Below are 25,750 nucleotides of genomic sequence, written 5' to 3'. Positions count from 1 at the left end.
TGGCACATGTGCAATAGTAAATTTGTCCACTGTCTATATCCAAAACATTGGCCCTGATTTACTATTGTAAACCTAACATGTTTTGTCAGGTTGCTTGCCAGATTCTGGCGCATTGCGCCAAAAATTCTGTCTGCACCAGAATTTGTGCCAGAATTCTGAAAAAACCTGACCAACTCTCCATTTTACTGAGAAAACCTTAAAAAGGGGGGTGGTCGCCTGGAAAAGGTGTGTGTGTACTTAAAAGGGGTAGCAAATGCTGTGTAAAAAAATTTATGGGAAATAAAACTCACAAAAAAAAACTACACAACACTCTTAGTAAATCAAGGCGAAATCAAGGTTAAAATACCAGTTTATTAAAACCTAATCTCGGATAGATTTAAAAAAAAAAAAAAAAAAAAAGATAAAATCAATTTTAATGTAACTATGCATGCTCAATAAATGTTATGTTAGAAAAATTAAAAAGTAATTTTTTTTCCCAAGCTTTGGAATGGTACATGACGGAGAAGGGAATCCTTGCAGAAAGGCTGAGGGTAACATCATGTCCCCCACTTTGTCTGGAAACAATGGTGTGTTCTCCTGGTCAGCCTGCAGTAGACAGTATCTGAAGGAGTTCCTCAGGTAAGGATAAACTTAGTTTATGTATTTCTTTCAATCCGTGTGTTGCTTATTTGCATTTTACATGAAATAATAAAGCTCCCATGAATTCCGGTAGGACATATTGTAACTGGCAACTTTATTAGTTCCCATATCTGTCACATCTGTCAAAGCCAGTCCCAAGTCTGCATCATGTTACTGCTGAAGAAGAGCAGACCAGATGTTTATCGTGTTTTCTGAAAATTTAACAATTCAGAAAAAAATGACCTTTTGCTTCTCTCTCCAGGTGTTGCTGTTAACCAACACCTTCTATTTTACTTTGTTTCCTGTTAACAACTTAGCAGAATTTCTCTGCATGTTAAAACATCTTGGAACACTGGGCTGTGTAGATGTTGGCATGAATATAATAAGATCCCATGACCCTTCCAACCATATGTTTTCTAGTATTGTAGTTCCAGGCCAGCATAGTAACAAAATGTGTCTTGTTTTTCCCTAACTTTAGATGAATTTATCTGTCAGTTCCTCTTCTACTTTCGGCTTACTTATGGATACTAGATTTCTGGAGACAGGGTGTTGATCCAAGGATTGAGTCTGATATGATTCTCATATTTGGAGTCAGGAATGAAATCCCCCCCCCCCCCCCTGGTATGGGGCAATTAGCATCAGCCTCATGGTTTTTTTTCTGCCTTTGTCTAGTTTAACACAGTAGGGTTATATGATAAACTTGATAAACTCTGGTCTTTTTTCAACCTTATCAACTATTTAGCTATCCATGTTGTGGCCTTTTTGGCTTTTTTGGCATTGCAATTGCATCAGTTATCCAGAGCTTGTCCCATAGCAAGCTTGTGCTAGGTCTCTGCAGTGGCTAGCCGCTATCTAGCTCTCTGGTGTGGCCGTCATGCAAACTGATCATCCATTCCCATAATTCCTGGATATAGTCCTTTCCAACATTTGTTAGTGTTTCACCCATAACAGCTCCTAGCCACCTAGCAGCGCAGTCCCATAAGAATCCCTGGATGATAGTAGTTTCTATCTTTAGCAGTAGGGCAGCCCCAGGAGTTACTCTTCCTCTTGGGGTGATACAGTCCAAGGGGACACATGACTTTCTCCCCTAGCCCCGCCCACACTTAAAGCTTCACCCACTCTTTATGTGCCACTCATGCTTCAAGTTCCACCACAGCCTCATGAACACGGGTTTCAGTGACATGGTACAAGTTAATTTGGAATTGAAACACCCCTTTAGTTGCACTTTATATAATAATTATTATTGAAGTTCTTATCCCAAAGTGACCATTATCGTGTATTCTAAACATAAATATATATATTTAACTTTTCATCAAAATAGATGATACAATAAGTGGAAGTTGTATAGATCAAAGGCCGATCAAGGAAGGTGACAAGCAAAAAGTTGGGCATGCTTACTCTGCATTTTCTGTACTTACCAAAGATTTGTAACTAGCAGACCTGGACATACTTAAAGTAGTACTCCACCCCTAGACATCTGATCCCCTATCCAAAGGATAGTTTAGGCTGTGTTTAGGCGTGACGTCATGTCCCCTTCATGATCCTTTGGTTAGGGGATAAGATGTCGAGGGGAAGAGTACCCCTTTAAACTCTATCCTTTCCTCCTCTCAATGCCCATCTTGCTGATAATAAAGGGCTTACATTGATTAGATCCCAATTGATCTACAGTATCCTGTGGAAAGGTGATACATGGTAATGGCTGGAATACTTTCGCAAGTTACAAGTTTTAGTCACAAGGACAAAGAAAAGAAAAGTTATATTGAATGTTGTTTTCTGTATTTTCTTTTACATTTGCTGCAGTAACAGTAAATGAATGTACATTCAGCTGGATGTTAGAACTTATATATATGGAGTTTAAGACAGTGATATACAGTGATGCACAGAATTTCTATTGCAAACCCATCTGCTTTGAATAAAATTGGATCAATTTCCCCAAATTGTCATTTGATAAAGCATGACTCAGCTGAGTGTAAACCAGTTACCAGTTGTCTATGAGGAAATCATTCACACTGAATTCCATCACAGCACAGCTCAATCCTCCTGCCTTGTTGATGAGCCAAAGCAATTAGGACATTTCCAGTATCCTGAGAAGCTGCCCGGACAGATCTATGATGCTGACACTCAGTGTAAATGGCAATTTGGACCAAAAGCAAAGCAGTGTAGCCTGAGTTTTGTAAAGGTACGTGAGCTCTTATCATGTCTGTTCTATAGCCAACGCTGTTCAGCATTACTTACGCAGTAATCCCTAGACTAATTCTGGCCTTCTGGTATATCATACTGCATAGAGAATGTCAGTGATTATTTTCCCCATGGATCTAATAGGAGGCGCAAAATTATATGCTAGAATTAGCATTAAATATGTTTTTGGTTGTCCCTTGCTGTTTCTATCTTAGTATTTTCACAACTAAATACACTTAGGGACAAAAAAGTAATGTACCAAGTTGTTGGAATCAAATAAAACTTGATTAGAATATGTGTAATAATAATACATTATATATGGTTACAATATTAGATTACAATATTAGATCAATAGGATAAGTATTTAAGGGAAAACTATTTAATGAAAGGAGGCTCTAGTACTCTTTTGGGCCACCTGTAGTCTGAATATAAGATGAGGTACGGTTGAGCATTGAGACATTGCATATGGCATACTGCTACACATTTTCTCATAGATGTTACAGCTGGGCCTGTGGATCCTGCACATTCGTTGGTTGCCAAGCTGGCATTTCAGCTATTTCTCAGAAATGCTCAATTGTCAATAAATCTGTCAACTAGGCAGACCAAGGAGGTGTAATTTGGCAAAGCCTTGTTTTCCTGCTGAAAAATGCCAGTTGGTAGCCCCCCCATGACAGCCTCAGGATGTCCTGCCCATATCACTGATCTGTTAGTGTCTCTTGTGTCACTACTAGGGCCCCACATTATACTGACTTGACTCTACTATTTCTTTAAAAATATATTATTACAGGTTATGGATACTAGATTTATAGGGACAGAATGTTTATCCAGAGATTTATTCTAATTGCCATATTTGGAGTCAGGAATGAATTTCCCCCTGGTATGGTGCAATTGGCATCTGCCTCATGTTCTCGTGTTTTTTTTTTTGCCTTCCTCTGGATCAACACATAAGAGTATAGGATGAACCTGACTTCAGTGTATCACAGCTATAGTGGGTGGTAAACTCACTGCCATTGAGTTGTCATTAATAATACATACATTCCAAATTGGGAAATTTTAGGCTAGCAAATTGAATGCTACAGAATTAGATGTGTAATCCTACAGTGGTGCTGTTTTGGGAACAGTATTTGAATTAAGGGTGATATTATTAGTGGTTGTATATGGATTTGCGTGTACTCACGAAACCTTGAGAAAAGGAAGTAAAACGCTGTATATCACAGATATGTCTTTTCTGTGTAGGATATATGCAAGTCTTTGTGGTGCCACAAATATGGCCACAGGTGTGAGACAAAGTTCATGCCAGCTGCTGAGGGCACAGTCTGCGGTTTAAATATGGTAAGATTTTTTCCTGTAACTATGCTGTGTGGATCAGCACCATCTGCTGTGTTAAAAAGTGGCTTGCATGCTAGAAAAGATTCAAAACCTCAGTTTTGGGCAAATTTTGTTCATTAGTTATAAAATGTATATACATCTTATGGGTTATAATGTCACTTTCTATACTTGATTGAACTTAGTGGTGCCGAAGGGGACAGTGTGTGAGATTTGGAGACAATGGACCACGACCAGTTAATGGAGGATGGTCAGATTGGTCAGATTGGTCCCAGTGTTCCAGAGACTGTGGTGCCGGAGTGAAGTTTCAGGAGAGGTTCTGCAATAACCCAGTGTAAGTGACTAGTTTTCCCTTGTCCAGTTGAATTCTATGACTAGTCACTGGTTTGTGCAGTGGTTTATTAACCCAGTGTTCATTATGTTATAGACCTCAGCATGGAGGGAAATACTGCCAGGGCTCAAGCCGTATTTATCAGATATGTAACACTCAGGCTTGTCCTCCAAACACTCTGGACTTCCGCGCACAGCAATGTGCTGAATACAACAGCAAGCCATTCAGAGGGTGGTACTACAAATGGAAGCCCTACACAAAGGTAGAAGGTAAGGTGCTAGGTAGAAAAAAAATAACTGATGTTCTTAATAAACTGAGAATATAATAGTCATGGTAAATTTTGGTAAGTGGTCAATCAAATTGAATCTAACTCTGGTTAACTTTCTAATTAAAGACATCAACTTAAAATACAGTTTACTGACATATTTTTGACATTTAGTTGCTCCACCAGTGCCAAAACTGCTGCAAGTTTAGTAAAAATGTAACATGAAATATGGAAGTGTGGCAGAAACAGTGCAGAAAAGACCACCTTTCCATCTAGTCTATTCCTATATTATTTACCTTTTTATTTTTATCTTTTAATACATATGTGCTTATCCCAGGCATAATTACATTCACTTACTGGATATTTACCAACCGTAAAATAATATTTTCCTAAAAATATTTTCTGACATTGCTTCTGATCTTCCCCTCAACTAACCGTAGATTCTTCTTGGTTTTGTATATAACTTAAGCTCTTCCCTCTTAACCCCTCCTATTCCTTCTTACCTTTGGACTGGGGTTCCACATGCCCATCAGAGGAAGTTGTTTTAAGCGTCCAACATTTTAAATAAGTGCACATGGATTTGTTTCATAAACTTCCTTGTTATTTCATAAAGAGATTGTATCACTAAGATCTAATAGGTTGTGTTTTTACTGATAAGAAACAGACCCTAGTAGGAGGTTATTGGCTCCAAAGTCATCATCTATTTTGGTTGTCTTCTGCTGGAATAGGGGCCCATCATTGTATTAGAGCTTGTTACATAATTCTTATCCAGACAAAGATCTCCATTGATTGATGCGCTATGCAAGTGTTGTATTGTTATTCTTTTCATATAAGAAGAAGCCTCAATAGACTATGAACAAGGTTCTCAGGCTTCGGCCATCTGATTTATAACTGCTGAAATGAAAGTTTTAATATTCAGTGCAGGTGTATAAGTCATAGTGTCTTTTATATTCCAGAGGAGAATATCTGCAAGCTGTACTGTACAGCTGAAGATTTTGACTTTTTCTTTGCATTATCCAACAAAGTAAAAGACGGGACACCATGCTCTCCGAATGGACTTGATATTTGCATTGATGGCCATTGTGAGGTAAAACCTTTGTAATTGAAAAGCTTGTTACTAGCTAGTGCACCATTTCTCATGTTCTTTAAAATCATACACCATATATTTAACTTTCCTAAATATTGACCAAAAAAGACTTTTGTAGAAGGTTGCACAATTTGCATTTCGACAAACACCTAGCCTTCCTTAGTTTGTTCTGGTGAGCCCAGCTTGTCATACATGGCTAGCCTTTGATTTGAATAAGTGGGACATGCAATAGCGCCTTTCTGCTTCAGGGAAAATGTATGGCTGTAGCGTGCTCCAGCAAGAACATCTGATCCTCATGGGTTTCTAAAGCGGTACCCATAGAGATCAGCTGATGACCGGGTTGGCTATATTTAAATAAAGTTTGTCATAATGAGACAACAACGCCTTTAAAGACATTCTGCACCACTATACTTCTAAGTGCCTGCAGTTGATGAGTCATTTGGTAAATGTATATTTTGATTTAATTTCCAATTTCTGCAGTCTCTATGGCTGGATATATAGAAAGTGCTGAACCATGCAATTGCATCAGAGCACAAGTTCATGAAACAGCAATTTTATCTGACTCTGAAACATAAAACTACTGTAAAGTGTCAGAATATATGATGTGTAGTTCATATTAACCGCAGAACGGCCTTTAACTAAATACATAATTAATTGGTTGCATTCAGGTTTCTATTATCTGTTGAGGTGTAAAATATCATCTTACCAAATGTACTGTGCAGAAATGTGAATGGATTTTAATTTCACTTTGGCTCGGAAACAGCATGAAGAAATTATCTTTCTGCATCCTGTGATATGATACGTTCCGACACTCGGTCTCCTAACACACATTTTATTTCTGTATATTCCGGTGCCAGCTTGTAGGGTGTGATTATGTTCTTGGATCAAAAGCAACTTTGGATGCCTGTGGGGTCTGTAAAGGTGATAATTCTACATGCACGTTTTACAGAGGACAGTATCTGAACGAATACAAAACTAACGGTAAGAACTTCTAATGGTCTAGAATAGAATTCAACCAGTCACTCGAGAACCACATGGGAATCTTGAAACTCCTTTGTATGTCTACCTAGCTCCTACAAATTGCAGATATAATAATGCTTTAATGACTCCAAGGATATTGTAGTATTCCTATAATGCACCTTCAAGGTCATATGACTCATAGGTGGCACCACAAAAAAAACATTAGTTGGTACCTAGATTCAAGAGCATACAAAATCACTTTGCCAAACAGTCCACAGTTACATTTTAAACAGTATTTTTTGTTTATGGGTGTAGTATGTTTTATTCCAACATTTAATATTTAGATAGATAAATGTGTAAAGTGTAGACCTTGATACATTTGAACACAGCTGTCACAAGTAGTGCTGCAGCCAGACGTGCTGGCTGCGAATGTGCTCCGGCACTGTCCTCCCATGCTGCTTCTGCTGCCGTTCACATCGTGGGAAGTGCCCGCATGTGATCGCAAGGCTCTCACTCTCCTCTCTGCATCTCTGTCCCCTCAACTGTTCCCTGCTGCAGGCACGTGCGCACCCGCCTACAGCAGTACGTGTGGATGAGTGGTATCAGGGGTAGCGACCTGGGTGCCGCCTGCCACAGTAAGTCCATCCAGCTTTGAGCAGGGCTCTGGTGAAAACCAGCAGCACCTTAGACTCTGCTCCCTGGTACGGCCCAAGCCATCATCCACAGAGGTTCAGCGGATTCACTTCTACACTGTCGTTTCAACAGCTTCTTTGCCCCAGTTATTTATTTAGAAGGAGCCTAGCTTTTGCTTTATCCCAATCGACCTAAGCTGCCATATAATATCCATCCTAGTCTCTATTGTGCTCAGACACCTTTTTTTTTGTGAGCAGACTCCACACTTACCTTTGATGGAAGAGTTTAGGCTTTGGATTGCAGCCCCACCGTTTCTGCAGTTAAAAAGGGAGCTAAACAAGGCAAGTCTTACCTAAATGAACACTTCTTGACTGACTTGGGGTTCTTTTAAGAGGAACAACTTCTTAACTCAGTTTACAGCAACTCCTTCCCTTAGCTATTCTCCAGCAGCTCAGCTGATGTCTATTGCAATAGTAAACTCCTTAAAATATAGATAAGCAGATTTAAGTAGTTACCTGTCTGGGAAGAATCTCTATGTTCATTCCAAAGTTATTAGTTACTAAAAAGAATGTCAAAACTTTATCACAACCTACAGATTCCATGTAGACAGAAAAAATGAAGAGGGGACTGGACAGCCAGTCAACTTTGCAATCTCTTATTTGGCACAATGTTTTTAGTACTGTCATATCTATAGGTGAATTAAAAGAATTGTTTAGGGTTATAAAAACACGAGTGCCTTCTTCCAGAAACAGTGCAACACCTATTGACAGGTTTTATATGGTAAAGTAGCTCAGCTCCAATAAAGTGAAACATCACCTGAAAACAGTTGTGCACTATTTTTTGGAAGAAAGTAGGTGAAGAGTCCCTTCCAATCTTGGTAAAACTAATAGAGCCTTCTCATCTCCCCTCTTGTGTAGACTACTATTCTATTGTCACTGTTCCAGCGGGTGCAAGAAGTATTAGTTTCCGAGAGCTCCGATATTCCACCAGCTATCTTGCTGTGAGAAACCTCAATAGAAAGTACTATTTGACTGGAGAATGGACTATTGACTGGCCTGGAAAGTTCTTATTTGCTGGAACCACTTTTCATTATCAAAGATCAACACAGCAACCAGAAAGTCTGTATGCAGCTGGACCAACCAACGAGACTTTGGTTTTGGAAGTAAGATTCTTTTTACTTGTCTTTAATAGTTCCATACTGATTATTCTAAACACATAATCTAATCAATATAAGTAAAGTTACCCATTGTTAAAAATTGTCATAAAGGGGCTGTTGCAGTCCTAGGTCCATGAGACTTGATTATATACAGCATATAGACAATAGAGTACTAAGCCATACTATGTTTCTAAAGCAAGGAACAACTAAGCTTCACCTTAATCTGTCCAAACTATGTCCATTCACAGTATGTCCATATTTTCATTCCTATCCTTTTAGCAGTGCACACTTCTTCTTGCTCGTTGTAGTGCTTGGTGGTGGTCTAAACACTGAGACCCTGACCAATGAAAACTTTTGAAATGTCTTTGTTACATGTCAAAAGGTTTGGTAAATGACAGGGACACTTCAATTCCATTTGATCTATCATAAATCTACACTAACCTTTAAATGTATCCAGGCTATATCTCGTCTGAATTCTATTACTCTAGTAAAAAACAAGCATGTAAGCCAACTTTATTAGCATGTGCGCAACTCTAAATATTCATATCAAGAAATCTGCCAAGTGATCCCAACTATTAATTTGAGGTCAACACTATATGGGTTTAGAGATGTTTTCCCAGTGACCTGTGGATGTTGAACATATGAGTCATGGATTTGGCTACCAGATATCTTTAGACAGGCTATGTGTGGTTTGCTTCAGATCAAAGCTACTAGAAGCCAGACATATTTGACCTAATATAAATGTGTTATGCTAATCTAGCCCGACTGGGTCCCGCCAGGGAAAAAATGAATGAGATGTGTTGTTAATAGGTTTCTGGTGATATCTGTAAGTTTCATTATAACATCATTGTGTCTCAGAATTTTGCTTTACTGTAGAGCAGTTCAGCAGAAAACCCATTGACCTACCAGCATGAAGGTTAGATACCATTGTGTATACAGAACAAAATTGTGAGAATAAAAGACACATTGGGGGAGATTTATCAATAATGGTCTTGGCTCGATCATTTTTGTGGTTTCTCTAGATGTGTTTTTTTTTTTTTTTTTGGTGGTGCTGCTTCAAATTTATCATATTGTCGAAGTGGCCATGAGAAATTTTGCACAGATCTGCACCTAGATCATTTTCTACCCCGCTTTCAGATCATGTATATCCTGCTTCTAAGGCATGGATTCCACTTTTATTTATTTCCGGCATTTTTTCACTGAAAAAAACACCAGAAAAAACACCAGTGCAATTTCCTGCATCTGACAATTATTCTGGCGTTTTTGCATTTGAGTGGAAATAGCATTTTTGTGTACAAAAAAAAAAAAAAAGGAAGCAGCAGGGATGGGCAAAAATGTATTAACATTTTTTTTTATAACAACATTTTTATGAATTTTTAATAAAGTGTGTGTTTCACTTTTTTGTTTCTATTTTTGAACATTTTTTTAGGTAGTACTATTAATCCAAGTATTGAACAGACTGTTTCATGATGGAGTAGTAGTACCTGTACTAATAGACAGATCGCCCCGGGTAGAGTGACACCCGATGCTATTGTCCATAATATAGCAGAGATGCAGAACTGCTCTATACAGCACTCACATCTCTGCACTATACTCTGGCCGGCCAGTGATGTGAATAGAACATCACTCATTCATATTTTCCGCCAGAGTGTTGATTGGCCGGATGGTTGCAGCCAATCACAGCTCTCAACGGGAAATATGATGAATGAGTGATGTTCTTTCTATTCACATCACTGGCCGGAGTATAGTGCAGAAATGCGGAGCGCAGAAGAAAGCCGCTCCGCATCTCTGCAATAGAAAGGACAATTGCATCAGGTGTCAGGAGCGACACCCACTGTAATCTGTCCCTTAGTGCAAGGACTACTACTCCCAACATGGAGCACACTCTGCTCCATGCTGGGAGCTGTAGTACCTGCATTAATAGACAGATCGCAACGAGTGTAACCTCTGACACCTGTTGCGATCTGTCTATTAATGCAGGTACTACAGCTCCCAGCATGGAGTACAGTGTGCTCTATGTTGGGAGTTGTAGTACCTGCAGTTAAGGAAAGATCACAGCTGGTGTTACTCCTGACACCCGCTGTGATCCTCCTGTATAATGTAGAGATGCGGCCGGCTGCTCTTTTTCTATGGTCCCCTGCACTGACGTATATACCTATTCATATTTCCCACAGAGAGTTGTGATTGGCTGGAACCATCTGGCCAATCACAGCTCTCTGCAGAAAATATGAATAGGTGTATATATGGCAGTGCAGGGACCCATAGAAGAGCGGCCATAGAAGAGCAGTCGGCCGCATCTATAAATTATACAGAAGGATCACAACGTACCCCTTGCGATCTGTCAATTATACAGGTACTACTACTCCCATCAAAGAACACACACACATGACATTTTTATTATTGTCGGCTACATTTTAAGTGCCCTGCCCACCCACATAAATTGATCCCTGTTTAAAAATGTATAAAAATGTCATTATAAAAAAGATAACATTTCTTTAAATACAATTTTTTTCTATCACTGCTGTATCTTTTTTTATCATTTTTTTTTATGGCACCCTACAAAATGTTAAATTTTTTGTTGTTTTTTTTCCTTCTCATTTTAGATCTGTGTATCCTGTGGACTTCTTCAGATTTTGTGGACTACGATGACCCGCGTTTTTTTGGTTTAATATTAATAAAATGTTTAACGAGGGCTTGTGGGGAAGTGTTTTTTGGAATAAAAGTTTTTTTAAACGTGTTGTGTCTTTTAAATTTACTTTACAGGCTTAGTAGTTGAAGCTGTCTTTTTGACGGAATCCATTGCTAAGCCATGGCTAAGAGTTAACACCGAAAACAGATAGCGCTTACCCCCAATTATTATCCTGGTACCCACTGCCACAGGCTGTTGCTGCTTGGTTGGTATCTGGCTGAGAATAAAAATATGGGGAACCCTATGCATTTTTTAAAATTATTATTATTTTTTTTTAAAGAGCACAGCGTTCCCTGTATATTCAGTATCAGCCAGATACCAACTAAGCAGCAACAGTGGGCAAGGACCATTATTACTGGCCCTTCCCAGCCAAAATAACACCAGCCTGTTACCACCTAGGCCCAGGAACACCATTTTTGATGCTCTGGGCCTGTTGGTACCGGCTCTTCCCAGCACCCCTGTGGTGGTCGGTACTGGGGTAATAATTGGGGGTTAGCGCTAGCTGTTTTTGGGGCTAACTCTAAGCCCTGTCTTAGTAATGGATTCCGTCTATAAGACAATTTACACTACTAAGCCTTTAAAGTAAATTAAAAAAAACAAACAACACTTTTTAAAACCTTTTATTTTAAAAAACACTCCCCCACAAGCCCTCGTTAGCCATTTTATTTATATTAACCAAAAAATACGCTGGTCATCGACATAGTCCACCGAATTTGAAGACATTCTCTGCATACACAGATCTGAAATTATAAGAAAAAAACATGGAAATTGGTTTGTACACTTATGGCACCCTCCCTTGGGGAAAACAACCATAAACCAGCGTTTCAAAACCAGGAGCCTCTAGCTATTGCCAAACTACATCCCCCATCATCTGTGATTTAGCAACAGCGAGCCTCGAGTTTGGTAACTGCTGGAGTCTCGCTGTTTCTAAACTACAACTCCCCCCTCTCGACCCCCCGCTCATCTCCCAAATCCCCCCCAGCTCATCTCCTCCCCCCCCAGCTCCACTGCCCGGTCATCTCCCGTAACCTCCCGCTTTACTTTGCAGCAGCGAGCTGGCTGGTGGTAGATGCAGGCCGGCCAGCTCCCCAGAATATGAAATACAGTGTGACTTCATATTTCCCAGTCTGAGCTGTGATATGCTGGTCGTTCTCAGAAGAGATGAGCGGTGGCGGGGGAGAGATGAGTGGCGGCGGGGGAGAGATGAGAGGCGGTGGGGAGAGATGAGCGGCGGCGTGGGAGAGATGAGCAGCGGTGGGGAGAGATGAGCGGCGGGAGAGAGATGAGTGGTGGCGGCAGGGGAGAGATGAGCGGCTGTGGGGAGAGATGAGCGGAGGTGGCGGGGGAGAGATGAGAGGCGGCAGGGAGAGATGAGTAGCGACTGGGGAGAGATGAGCTGGGGGGAGAGACGAGTGGAGGCGGCAGCGACTTTTTTAATTTGCCCATAGCAACCAATCAGATTGCGTCTTTCATTTTGATGAGGCCTTGTTAAAAATGAAACAAGCAAGCTGATTGGTTGCTATGGGCAACTGGGCAACTTTTCCTCTGCACTGGTTTTGATAAATCTCCCCCTAGATACCTTGATATATGTCCCCCTATATCTTTCTTTGCGTCTTGAACTTTTGACTATTCTTCGTCAAGAGGCAACTTCGCCTGCCCTGACAGTTTGTCTACTGTTTGTGAGAAGATGTATTTGGTATGTGCTTTAGAATCTTCAATAGTTGGCTGTTTTGCTAATAGAGAATAGAGAGGGGGGGGGGAGAGGAGGTGGAAGCACTAAAGTGAGTAAAAAAAATTATAACTACTATTGATGTAGCTGCTGCTGCCATGCTGGGACCTGGAGAAAATCAATGTCCTCCTTTATTTAAATTCACATGGGAATCTGCAACAAAATACACATGTAATGTATGTTTTTATTCTGCCCATTTGTGACAAATTTGCATTGAAAAATCCCATTGCATGTGTTATCTCACTAATGGGGCATATCCGATTCATATGCCTTGACCAGTACGAGCTAAAAATATGGCCCTTTCTGATGGTAGCAAACTGGGGATTGTCCAGAAACTAGAATAAAGGTTCAAGGGTGGAAACCTGGAAATCCCAGGTAGGTCTTGTGTCACAAGCTTTAGGCTACCACAGCAAGTAATATAATTTTATGGCACTCTAATAAATAAAGTTTTTCTGAACTGTAATTGTACATTTGCCTTAAGGGGTAATGCACAAGGCAATTTTTTTGCAACTACTGTAGTGTGCTTTTAAAAGGTATGAATCATAGATACTAACTGCCTGGGATAAACATATCATATTTGCATACTAAGGTAAAACAAAAAGGTAAATATAATGAAAATAGACTACAGGAATTGTGTTGTCTTTTTCTGTCACCAATCTTTTATGTTTGAATTTCTATGTTGATAAAGTATTTCAATATTTTAAAGGACGTTGTCAGATTTGGGTAAAGTACTACAACTAATCAGAGGCATAGCGTGGGGGGTGCAGGGGGGGCCGGCCACACCGGGCGCAACATCTGGGGGGGCGCGCTCGCACTCGCAGCTCTCTGCCCCTGCCTGGCTCACTCACTCTCTCTGCAGTGCTGGCTGTGTGAATCCGCCCACTATGGAGGGGGGGGGGGGGTTTGCGGTGGGTGCAAAGAGAGAGCGAGGAAAAATCTAGGGGGAGGGACAGTGCAGCGGCCGCCCAGCGCAGCGCTGAGCGCGGGAGAGAAGCACACCAGACCAGCCCAGGCAGCAGCAAGAAGAAGCTGGCAGCGGCGGCAGGCAGGTGACACAGGCCAGAGAGGAGAGAGGGAGCCAGTGGTGACAGACGCTGCAGGAGGAAAACCTAGGAGGACCTGGAGGAGAAAACCTAGCCTACTGACTGCTGTGATCGGGTCTGGGACAGCCGGTGAAAAAAAAGGTAGGAGTCAAGAGTGACAGGGGTCAGGACTGACTGGAGTAGTACTGGGCTCAGTGGGCTGGCCGTGTAGTGCTAGCAGAGCATCTCCAAAACTGAAGTTTCTTTGGGATGTTCCCGGTCTGCTGGTCAAGACTGGCATGTTGAGCTGACCAGATGGATTGAAGTTTGGTTGGTTCAACAGTGACGAGACAGATTTCGATCCATATGTAGCTGCTCCAGCTCAACATAAATTGATGTAAGCCAGTGGGTCTAGCAACCTTTAAGTTATTTTTTTTATATATATTTTTTTTGCTGAAAGAGTAAGGCAATAGGCATGAAGGTGAATAAACATTATGTTAAGAGTAAAGAAATGGTTATACAATGAAGGGGTGCTAGAATCCATGGGTTAGGGGGCGCAAATTACTTGCCTTGCCCCGGGTGCTGACAACCCACGCTACGCCACTGCAACTAATACAAAATACCATACAGAATCTCCTTTAATGCTATAATATTGAAAATGTATTACTGAGAAACAACAATAAAGAAAATTTCTTTGGCAGTGTAATAAATTTACCAATTTTGTGTTTAAAGGGATTATCCACCATAAGGTAATTTTAGTACTTACCTGCCAGACAATAATGGACATGCTTAGGAAGGATCCGTGCTTGTCGTGGAGGTAATTAGATGCTCTCTCTCTCCAACTACAAGTCCAATGGTCCCTTGTTTATAAGTGTGAGGTCACTTTTCTCCCTCTCTCACATCAGCCACCCCACCCATTGAAGCACACCTGAGCTGACTTCCATGCTGTGCTGTAAATATTAGACCAGTGTTTTCTAGCCAGGGTGCCCACAGCTGTTGCAAAACTGCAATTCCCTGCAGAATGATCTCCCTCCCACCCAGCGGTTGCTCCACCCACCTTTGAACACCTGGCTTAGTGATGTAGTGTCTAAGGCAGAAATGCAACCTGGGAAAACCTGAAAAGACACTAATTTTATATGCTGTTTAAAATAAACATTGGGGCAAAGATTACATAAGAATTGCAAGACCACCATCAAACACAGGTACCGACACTTTATTATGAAGTACACTAACTTTACAGCCCTGTAGCATAGTCAAATAAAAAATATCCTGGAATCCCCCTTTAATTTCAGCAAATCTGGCAAACCCTAGGGTTGGAGTCTGTGGTTTTAAAAATGAAGAAACTGTAAATTTTATAAGTCTTTGTTCTGCGGTCAGGCTTGCTGAGTGCTGTGTCTGAAATCAGGTGGCTTATGTGTCAGTGGTCAGAGCCTGGTCGTTTCTAAAGACCTCGATCACCAACTTTAAATGTAGAACTTATTTTAGCCTGACTGAGAAGGTTCTGGATGCCAGCCAGTTAAGTAGGCTGTAGCCCTGGAGGTCCTTCCAACTTGAAGGGTTTATATTACTGGCTGTATGTCCAGACTTTTAATGTGGAGTTGTTAGGAAATAGTTTCATTTATTATTAAGGAACAGTTTAAATTACTGTTGGACATATTCCACATCAATTTTAGGAACTGAAGTGCTACAGAAGAGGTTGCAGTTTTCATGACTGCGCTTGAAGATTTCAAAAATGGAAAAGTACATAAACTGTATGCTCCCTGGCTGCAGGAAAAAACACTTTTATCTACTTCTTACCAATACTTGACTCTTGAAATAAAGGGCATGAGGGAATTTCTTCTTGTCTGTGTGTGTGTAAGAGAGAGAGAGAGTAACACATACACATTTAACACTACACACAAAATCAATCACAAGACAGCGGAATAGGTATGTGGAGTAGGGATGTCTGAGGGGGTGGAGAGCCCTCTCCGTCGCATGTGAAGGCATAAATGTTATAATTGGCACATAATGTATGGCCCTTAGATTTACAACTTCTAATTTGGTTGTTCATATGGTATGTTTCTCCCTGACCTTCTGTCACAATCACACCCTATCGGTCCAGCCAAGATGCTAGAGAGACTGTAATGGTGCAAGGGTTAAAGCCACCAGACCTCTTGGTATCCCCGCCCCTTATCCCACCAGGTGGGGGGGCATCTCTCTTCCGAGTCCCTTATCTCATGTTGATTTTATAATGGGACCAGAGACATCTCATATCCGGCTGCTACATCTCATATCTCATATCCTGCTGCTTGGTTAGGTGATACTGACATCATTAGTAGGTGACAATGGTACTTTGAATGAGGTAGCGGACCCTGATTGGGGTTACCATTGACAATGTATAAACAAGTTCTATTATTGGTTATAATGCATGAATATATCTAGGGCCGATTGGTTAACAAAAGCACTTGCATATAAGGTATAATGGAATTGGTCAATTGATGACCAACCCTCAGGATGACATCATCAACAGAGGGTATATAAGGTTTGTTTGGCCGCCATTTTGACAGTCATCTGCATTTACCTCTGATGAAGCTCCTAGTGAGCGAAACTAGTTAGGGGGCAGTGTCTGTTCATTGGTTTTAATAATTTCATTGTTGCCACAGTAAAAACACCCAGGGCTGCAGCTTGGGTAGTTATGAAAAATAAACATGTAACACTGTGAAATACATGTAGTCAGCTAGAGCTGATGGTTTGGGTGGAATATAAACCCAATGCTTAATAATACAGCTTTTCACTCACATGATAATATACTCACTGTGGCAATATAGGAGATTTTAACCTTAGATCCTTTTAGTAGTTATTATTAAAAGTAAAATTTTATTGGGGGTTATTTGGCTTTTGTGTGCCGTTTGGCACTTGAGTTTGTGATTTATAATTTGCTTTCCCTGATAAGGTTTTTTTTGTGGTTGTTGTTTCACTGTCGCACACTGGCGCACACTGGCTCAGACATGTCTCAGACAAAATAACAAGACAAAAACTGGTCGGTTTCAGCTTAGTAAATGAGGCCCAATGTGCGTTGTGTCCTGTGACTCACAGGGCCCTTGTGGGTCAACAGGAACACCAGATGAATTAAAATATAAGATAAATAAAATGGCAAAAAATGGCATAAAAAATGTGACTACACACTTATAATAAGTCCGTCCTAGATAAGATAATAAATAGTATACTGCGTTGTGGCTTTCTTCTATTCAGTGATCACTCTTTAAATATTGGATGGTATACAGCTCAGTTCAATATGCTAATATTGTCCAGGTATGGAAAAATTTCAAGTCTGGGGCTCCCCGATCTAGGGATGTGAGATGCAGTGGAGTCTCTGTTAGACTTTTTCCCTGTGGTGTGCACTGTGATAATACACATCAATTATAAGTGGGTGGGTAAAGGTACCTTGCAGTGAGCATTGGTCTTTGTCCATGTACCGTCTCTCTTGGCAGAGAGAGTGCTGCTGGAGATTCGTCTGTCTCTCCAATTCGCAGCGCAGATGATGGTGGGCTCCGGTTAGGTGGACTGCAGTGCTTCTCTTGTACTTGGTGGTTACAGATCCCAGCAGCGTCCTTGTGCTAAGATAACGCGCCCTGTCATAGGTCATAGACAGATGTGTTCCAAACTTTTGCTGTATCTCAATAATAAGGTTAGTAGTGGTCGGAAATATATTGTTCGGCTGGACGCGTTTCAGGACCCCCGTAGGTCCTTTCCTCAGCAGCTTAACATACAAGATGTATGTTATAATGTATGTAATAATAAATCTCATTAGATTAAATATTCATCACCCTTTTCTTTGCAGCTGAGAGCTGTGAATTGATCTCCACATCCTGAAGGGATCCCTGGCTCTTAGCTTCCTCCACTAGGTCCAGTAAGGGATCACTTCCCAGCCCTTCCTCTGGTGCACTGCATACACTGAGGACCACTTCCTCAGGGTCATAGTATGCCATATTAATGTGGTATAATTTCTGCCTCTGACCTTTCTCATTAAGGGAAACTACATATTTGGTTGCTTCTAGATGCTACAAAATGGGCAATGGACTCTCCCAGGCAGCCTGTAACTCATTCTGCCTGATGGGGTTCAGAACCATTACCTCCTGTCCCACTTCATAGACCCGATCCCTTGCATTGTGATCATACCAGTACTTCTGCCTGGACTGTGCTGCTATGAGGTTGTCATCTACCAGTTCAGTCAATGAACATACTCCACCACAAAAGCTACCAAGTGCTGTACATTCACCTTCTTACAGAGACTTTGCATGAGATTGGACATGAACTGTGTGCCCTGATCAATGAGTATCTCTCTGGGGAACCCACCCTGCAGAAAATACTGATCAGAGCATCTGCCACCTTATCTGCCCGAACGGAGGATAAGGCAACAGCCTCACGGTACCTGGTTGCATAATCCACCACAGTAAGAATACATTGTTTTCCTGTGCTGCTGGGTATAGCTAGAGGCCCCAAAATATCCACTGCCACTTGTTCAAAAGGTACAGATAGGACTGGTAGGGGCACTAGGGGAACATGAGCAACATCCCCAAACGTACCCATCCTTTGGCCGACACGACATGATCTACAGTAATTTGCAGCACCAGTACCCATACCTGGCCAGTAGAAATTGTGTTCCAAACTGGACTTTGTCTTGGCCACTCCCAAATGTCCTGCCAGGGGGGTATCATGGGCTAACCTCAGCAGCTCTTTCCTGTACTACCTAGAAACTACTAACTGCCTATCCCTCCCCTGGGGCCCTAGCATGCCTTTGGAAAGGGACTCCAGGTACAAGATATTGTTTTCCCAATATACCTGATGCCCATCTGTGTCAGCACTGGGCTGTTCAGCATGTTGCCTCAGCCCTTCAAGGGAAGGGTGGCTGCTCAGAGCTTCACAGAAATGCTCATTGCCCTCCCCCCATCTTGTGGCATCAGGGAGCACATTTCCCTTAGGTGAACTAGCATCTCCACCTTCCTCTGCTTTGGCTTGCAAGTAACACAGCTTGCCCCTTTCATCACCATCCTCCCTTCTTTACAGCTGCAGCCCTGGCACGCTGCTGACGTGTTACCACTGCCATCATTAATATGCCTCCCTGGGGTTTACCTTCCTCCCCCTCAGTCCCAGACATTACAATGTTACAGGCATCATACACAGGCTCATCACTCCATCCCTCCTCCTCCCCCTAAGCCATTTTAGGCTCACAGGATTGGGACATATCACTCACTGCTGGTCCCTCATCCTTCCATGTCACCAGGCGGCACACCAAACCAAGTCCTGGGAAAAAAGTGTGGGAACCCACCCAAGATTTTCACTTAAAGGCCACAGACCCTCAATGCAAGTCTATGGGATGGGGCATGATGGCCGTCACGCCGCCCTCCAATAGACTTGCATTGAGGGGGCATGGCAGCGACGTCAGGAGCCTCTGCACCCCTTAGCCATTCATTCAGCACTGAGCGAAGTTCGCTCTGTGCACCAAATGTCTGGGGTGCCGCAGCTGAGATTGTGGGGGTCCCCAGTGGCGGGACCCCTGCCATCAGACATCTTATCCCCTATCCTTTGGATAGGGGATAAGATGTCTATGGGTAGAGTACTCTTTAAGGTCTTGCATGACTCCTACTTATAGCTGCGTTTCTGCTGTGGAAAAGTGCAGGAACTCCGTTCCCATGAGTTCCTGCAGGACTTGAGCCCTGCACCAAACCCTCCCCCTAGCCCATGTCCACTAGGTTTTGGCATTGGTAATTCATTGTCATCACATTTTACATTACACCCCATTTCACTTTTGAAAAACAGCACTGGTTCAGTCACAGGTAAACATTTATCAATCCCCTGCACTCCCTCCCAGTTATTACATTTAATAGTGTCTCCCAAACGACACAGTACCTCAGAACGAACCAGGCTCTCTCCTAGCACATCTGGTGTGAGGTAATATCCTCCGGAGCATAATGACAGAGCATTCGACCCAAATCATTCCCCAGAAGAATATTAACAGGGATGTCCTCAGAGACCCCAACCTCCCGCAAACCTTTGCCTGTACCCCAATCCAGGTACACAAGGGCCATGGGCACAGCAGGTCACACACCTCCAATTCCTTTTAAAGCCATGGTTCTTCCAGGGATGATGTCCTCTGTATCCACCACTTCAGGACGCACCAAGGTAAATGAGGCTCCATAATCTCGTAAACCCACTGTAAACCGGTCACCCACAGTTACACTCTGTAGGTTATCCCCTCTTTTCTCCACTGCTCCAGACACCAGAAGAACGGCTGTGTGTCCTCCAGCTGCCGGTGGAGAATTCTTCTTGTTGGGGCAAGTGGCACTCAGGTGCCCAATCTTTTTGCATCTGTAACATCGGCGGGTGTCCCCCTGACCCAATCTGGCTCGAAATATTTTCCGAAAAACCTCTGGAGTCAGATTAAAACTTTTTAGCAGGGCAGATTTTATTGCCTCATAGTCCTGGTCACTTTCAGAGGGAAGTGAAGCAAACACATCCAGAGCTTTCCCTCGCAACCGTGGGGTTAGATATCGTCCCCACAGTTCCTTAGGTGGATGGAACTGCTGGTAAATCTTTTCAAATCCCCTCAGGAACACATCCAGATCACCATCTTTGTCCAACATGGGGAAATGTTCCAAGCAATTCTGCACATCACTGCGTGCAGAAAAAGCATCCCCTCTCAGCCTCAGAACCTCCAATTCATGCCTCCGCTGGGTTTCACTTTCTGCCACCTCTCTCTGCAGCTCGTGCTTCTCTCTGCAGCTCATGCCTGTGCCTCTCTCTCTGCAGTTTGATACTGGAGAAGCAGTTGGAGTTTCATATTGGCATCCACATTCCCAAGGTGTTGTAAGGCAGTCCGCATATAAGAGTCCAAGGCCTCATGTCGAGTACTGTCCTTATAGGGAGTAATATTGCTGCGTTCCCCAGGAGATATCAGTCCTTAGATGGCAGTTCCATTTGTAGGACTTCGTCTCATGTCACTCAGCTCTGCTGCATGGGCATCAAACTCCACAAGATCAGCAATAAGTTGTTCCTTGTTCTTTCCCGCAGTAGGGATCTCCTTTTCTTGGCACATTAGCTCCAGTGCAGGCTTGGACAGCTTGCAATATGGCTCCATATTTCCGGGATGAGACAGAGGAGGTGGGGAGGGCAGAACTGACTTGCACTCTTTTTGTATGTCTTTTAAACCAGCACTGAGCTTTGTCTTTGGAATTTACACACAAGAATATGTATGCAATTTATTTTAGTGCTAAGATTTCCTTACCGGTAAAATCCAGCAAGCACTAAAAATCTCTAAATATATCCTGACGCTGCCACCAGTTTTCACACCCCATGGGTCCAGACAAGACGCTAGAGAGAGTGTGAGAGTGGTTATTGCCAACAGACCTCTGGGTATCCACTACTAGTCCTTGCAAGTCACCAAATTAACCCTTTGATAAATGTGTTTCACCAGAGCTTCCTTCTGAAAGGTGAGCTCCTATATTTAGAGATCAAAGACCAGAGCTGATTAATTAAACATTTAATCTGAAAAAATATATCACAGTTCTACGTATAAAATAAACAAATGACATACAGGTACACTGATATATAAAACAGTTCAGCAAGACAAGTTCAGAAAACAAAAAGAAAAGTCCTTTCAGCATAATGGTATAGCAGTCCTTGTGAGTGAGAGTCCAGCTGTTCTTAGGAGGGTTTGTCAGCTTTTGCCACAGACTTAAACAAAGGTTTGTCCAGCATCTCAGTTTTATAATGGCTTTTTAGGAGGTAACTCTCCCTTCCCCCTCCCCTCTGATCCCACCAGGTGGGGGGGGGGGGGGGGCATCTCTCTTCCGAGTCCCTTATCTCATGTTGATTTTATGAGTGGACCAGAGACATCTCATATCCTACTGCTACGAAGGCTTTTGACTTCAAAATAAGTATAACACAGGCAGACAGACCCCCCAATAAAACTGGAATACACAAAAACAAATACACAGTCTGAATGAACCCTCACCCATGCCTCAGATTATACATTATACACACATACAATTATGATACACATTGATTCCATTCCATAATCAGGCCTTGGGCCTGACACCTTCCCTTACAGCAACTTACTAGCCTGTCGGAAAAAGTGGTACAATAGTGTTCAAAAGACAGAGCTTGACATTAACCACCTACCAAGGAAGTGATGTGGTGGCCCATACTTAGTCAGGTGGCTGAGGCAATATAAGGTTTGCTGGACTGTACATTGCATGCTTCAAATGTCGGAGGCCTATATAACTGGGATTTCTACATTGCACATGTATTTTCCTCATAACACAGTGCACAGAGGGTTAAATCTGGCTAAAATTCTCAGATTGCATTTGCAAAAGTGTATATCTCTATAAAGAGAGCAGAATCTACTCACAGAAAAGCTCCTAGTCTATGAATGCAGGGGTTTCCCATCTCCACTCCTTAGCCTGGGAAGAGAAGAAAACCATTTCTCTCTAGTGAGTTAGTCAGGACCTGGCCACAGCCAGAATAGTATGTCAAGCTAATGTCTAATTTACCTTCTACAAAGAGGCCACAATTATTACATTAGTCCTGTCTACAATCAAACCAAGCCTGTTTCCTAGCAAGAACAACTCCAGCTGCAAGGATTAGTCCGCTCTTCAGCATATCTTCTAAGGAGTATAGCAGAGTAAATTTCACTTTTTCTCTACACTGGATCTTGCTTTGCCATAGGTTGGACCAGTGCCTTCTCCTGTGAGTGTGAACTTATCGTGGGAGTGTCATGTTGCAGTTAGAGTAAAGCTCTACAGTTTCTATTGACATGGTTCAAAAGAGTTGCCTATGGAACCATAGCTACCATGGATCAAAGAGTTACCTACCGTATATACTCGAGTATAAGCCGAGTTTTTCAGCACGATTTTTCGTGCTGAAAACACCCCCCTCGGCTTATACTCGAGTGAACTCCCCCACCCGCAGTGGTCTTCAACCTGCGGACTTCCAGAGGTTTCAAAACTACAACTCCCAGCAAGCCAGGGCAGCCATCGGCTGTCCGGGCTTGCTGGGAGTTGTAGTTTTGAAACCTCCGGAGGTCCGCAGGTTGAAGACCACTGCGGCCTTCAACATCATCCAGCCCCCTCTCACCCCCTTTAGTTCTGAGTACTCACCTCCGCTCGGCGCTGGTCCGGTCCTGCAGGGCTGTCCGGTAAGGAGGTGGTCCGGTGAGGAGGTGGTCCGGGCTGCTATCTTCACCGGGGAGGCCTCTTCTAAGCTCTTCGGGCCCGGCCTCAGAATAGTCACGTTGCCTTGACAACGACGCAGATGCGTCGTTGTCAAGGCAACGGCTCTATTCCGGGCCGGAAGCGCGGAGAAGAGGCGCCCCCGGTGAAGATAGCAGCCCGGACCACCTCCTCACCGGACCACCTCCTTACCGGACAGCCCTGCAGGACCGGACCAGCGCCGAGCGGAGGTGAGTACTCAGAACTAAAGGGGGTGAGAGGGGGCTGGATGATGTTGAAGGCCGCAGTGGTCTTCAACCTGCGGACCTCCGGAGGTTTCAAAACTACAACTCCCAGCAAGCCCGGACAGCCGATGGCTGCCCGGGCTTGCTGGGAGTTGTAGTTTTGAAACCTCTGGAGGTCCGCATGTTGAAGGCCGCAGTGGTCTTCAACCTGCGGACCTCCGGAGGTTTCAAAACTACAACTCCCAGCAAGCCCGGACAGCCGATGGCTGCCCGGGCTTGCTGGGAGTTGTAGTTTTGAAACCTCTGGAGGTCCGCAGGTTGAAGACCACTGAGGGCGAATGATGAGAAGAGGATGATGAAGGGGGGGGGGGTGTGGGAATGATGAAGGGGGGTGGGGATGATGAAGGGGGGGGGGGTGTGGGATGATTACAAGGGGATGATGAAGGGGGGATGTGTGGGATGATAAGGGGATGTGTGGGATGATGACAAGGGGATGATGAAGGGGGGATGTGTGGGATGATAAGGGGATGTGTGGGATGATGACAAGGGGATGATGAAGGGGGGATGTGTGGGATGATGACAAGGGGATGATGAAGGGGGGATGTGTGGGATAAGGGGATGTGTGGGATGATGACAAGGGGATGATGAAGGGGGGATGTGTGGGATGATGACAAGGGGATGATGAAGGGGGGATGTGTGGGATGATAAGGGGATGTGTGGGATGATGACAAGGGGATGATGAAGGGGGGATGTGTGAGATGATAAGGGGATGTGTGGGATGATGACAAGGGGATGATGAAGGGGGGATGTGTGGGATGATGACAAGGGGATGATGAGGATGTTAATGACGGGTCTGGATGATGACAGGGGGGGATGAGGTATTTCCCACCCTAGGCTTATACTCGAGTCAATAACTTTTCCTGGGATTTTGGGTTGAAATTAGGGGTCTCGGCTTATACTCGGGTCGGCTTATACTCGAGTATATACGGTACATCTGGGTTAGACATTCATGAGTACAGGTGTGAGAAAACAACTAAATATCTGATAAAAACATAGGCAAATGAAAAACTCACATGATATATAATGATATACAGATTGGTTAAACTAGAACACATAAAGGGTCTAGAACTAAACACAGCAGTCACCACCCACAAGAAAAATTAACAACAACAACTTAAAAGAACAGCATTTTCTTACAATGTACATTTTTTTTTTATGTCCCAGCTACTTAACTGAAAGACATACTGTATGTGATTTGCTGAAATTGTCAATGCAAAGTATATACAGGAGCAGGGACTCCTGTTTAAGGCTGAGGTTCCTGCTCAGGCTGCATGCTCAGTGTACACGAGTAAGGACAGAACAAATCTGAAACTAATCATTAAAAGTTTGGATCCTAAAAAATGAATACTGTTTTGTGAAATTTAGACTTAAAGTGTACTGCCAACAATTTTTTTTTTAAATATATCACTCAGTACCTAATGCTGACCATGTACATCTAATTTGTATGTGTCTAGCACCTTTATTTTTTTTATTACACTTTTAATTTAGCTCACTAGTCTGAATTCCTCTCAAAGGGAGGGGGCGTGACCTCATTGTGCAGGTCTCCGCTCCCTCCCTCAGTATGCTGTCTGCTCACATCTCCCCTAGCATTAGCAAAACTACAACTCCCTGCTTGTCCTCACTGACAGTAGCGGGACACAAGCTGACAGTGGGAGGATATTTCTTCCAGCTGTGAGCCCTGCACTCACAGCTGTCAATCAAGGAAGTGTGTCCATGACATAGGTGATGACGCATGGACACAGCAGGACTAGTATGTGTCCAAGCAGGCAGGGGGGGCAATTTTTTGACTGGCTTTTTCAGTATGAAATACTGAAAATTTTCTAATGAAAGCAATTGCAAAACCTATAGGTTTTGTGTACTTTACAACATATTAAAAGTTCTTGTATCTGACAGAGCCCATTTGAACCGATTTGTGCCAAAGTGATTCCCTCATCTCTAGTAGATATCAACAACAAAGGGTGAATGTGGAACAACAGTATATGGGCTCTTTTATTTTAATGGTTTGATAACAGAGTTGTAGCAAGAGACCACTTTTTCCAGTACTGTGTTGCCCGATTGTGCGTTAACACTCATCATAAAGTAAGGAATGCATCGTGGGACCTCTGAATGTTCAGCTTTGTCATAGTGAAGCTTTTTAGTAGTTAAAGCTCTGCATCACCTGTATCTGCTCACCTTATCATGAGAATATGTTTAGCTTATTTGCTGGGAGAGTTGCAGATACATTAGGCCATTATTCACCTGATAATTCATCATAAGAGTGTAC

The 25,750-nt window shown here is 42.8% G+C and overlaps 1 protein-coding gene across 1 annotated transcript in view; it reads left to right on the top strand.

Annotated features, from left to right (window-relative positions):
• Positions 1 to 25,750, top strand: part of ADAMTS18 (ADAM metallopeptidase with thrombospondin type 1 motif 18) — a 130,421-nt gene that overhangs the window by 82,516 nt on the left and 22,155 nt on the right. Inside the window, exons 9-16 of the mRNA XM_056526108.1 lie at positions 481 to 618; positions 2,644 to 2,797; positions 4,033 to 4,128; positions 4,308 to 4,456; positions 4,550 to 4,722; positions 5,675 to 5,805; positions 6,663 to 6,786; positions 8,316 to 8,560. Coding sequence (XP_056382083.1) covers positions 481 to 618; positions 2,644 to 2,797; positions 4,033 to 4,128; positions 4,308 to 4,456; positions 4,550 to 4,722; positions 5,675 to 5,805; positions 6,663 to 6,786; positions 8,316 to 8,560 — 1,210 coding nt within the window. The remainder of the gene's footprint in view (positions 1 to 480; positions 619 to 2,643; positions 2,798 to 4,032; positions 4,129 to 4,307; positions 4,457 to 4,549; positions 4,723 to 5,674; positions 5,806 to 6,662; positions 6,787 to 8,315; positions 8,561 to 25,750) is intronic.

This window comes from Hyla sarda, chromosome 6 (genome assembly GCF_029499605.1).
Source record: "Hyla sarda isolate aHylSar1 chromosome 6, aHylSar1.hap1, whole genome shotgun sequence".
Taxonomy (NCBI): domain Eukaryota; kingdom Metazoa; phylum Chordata; class Amphibia; order Anura; family Hylidae; genus Hyla; species Hyla sarda.
This window is presented reverse-complemented; position numbering and strand designations above follow the sequence as displayed.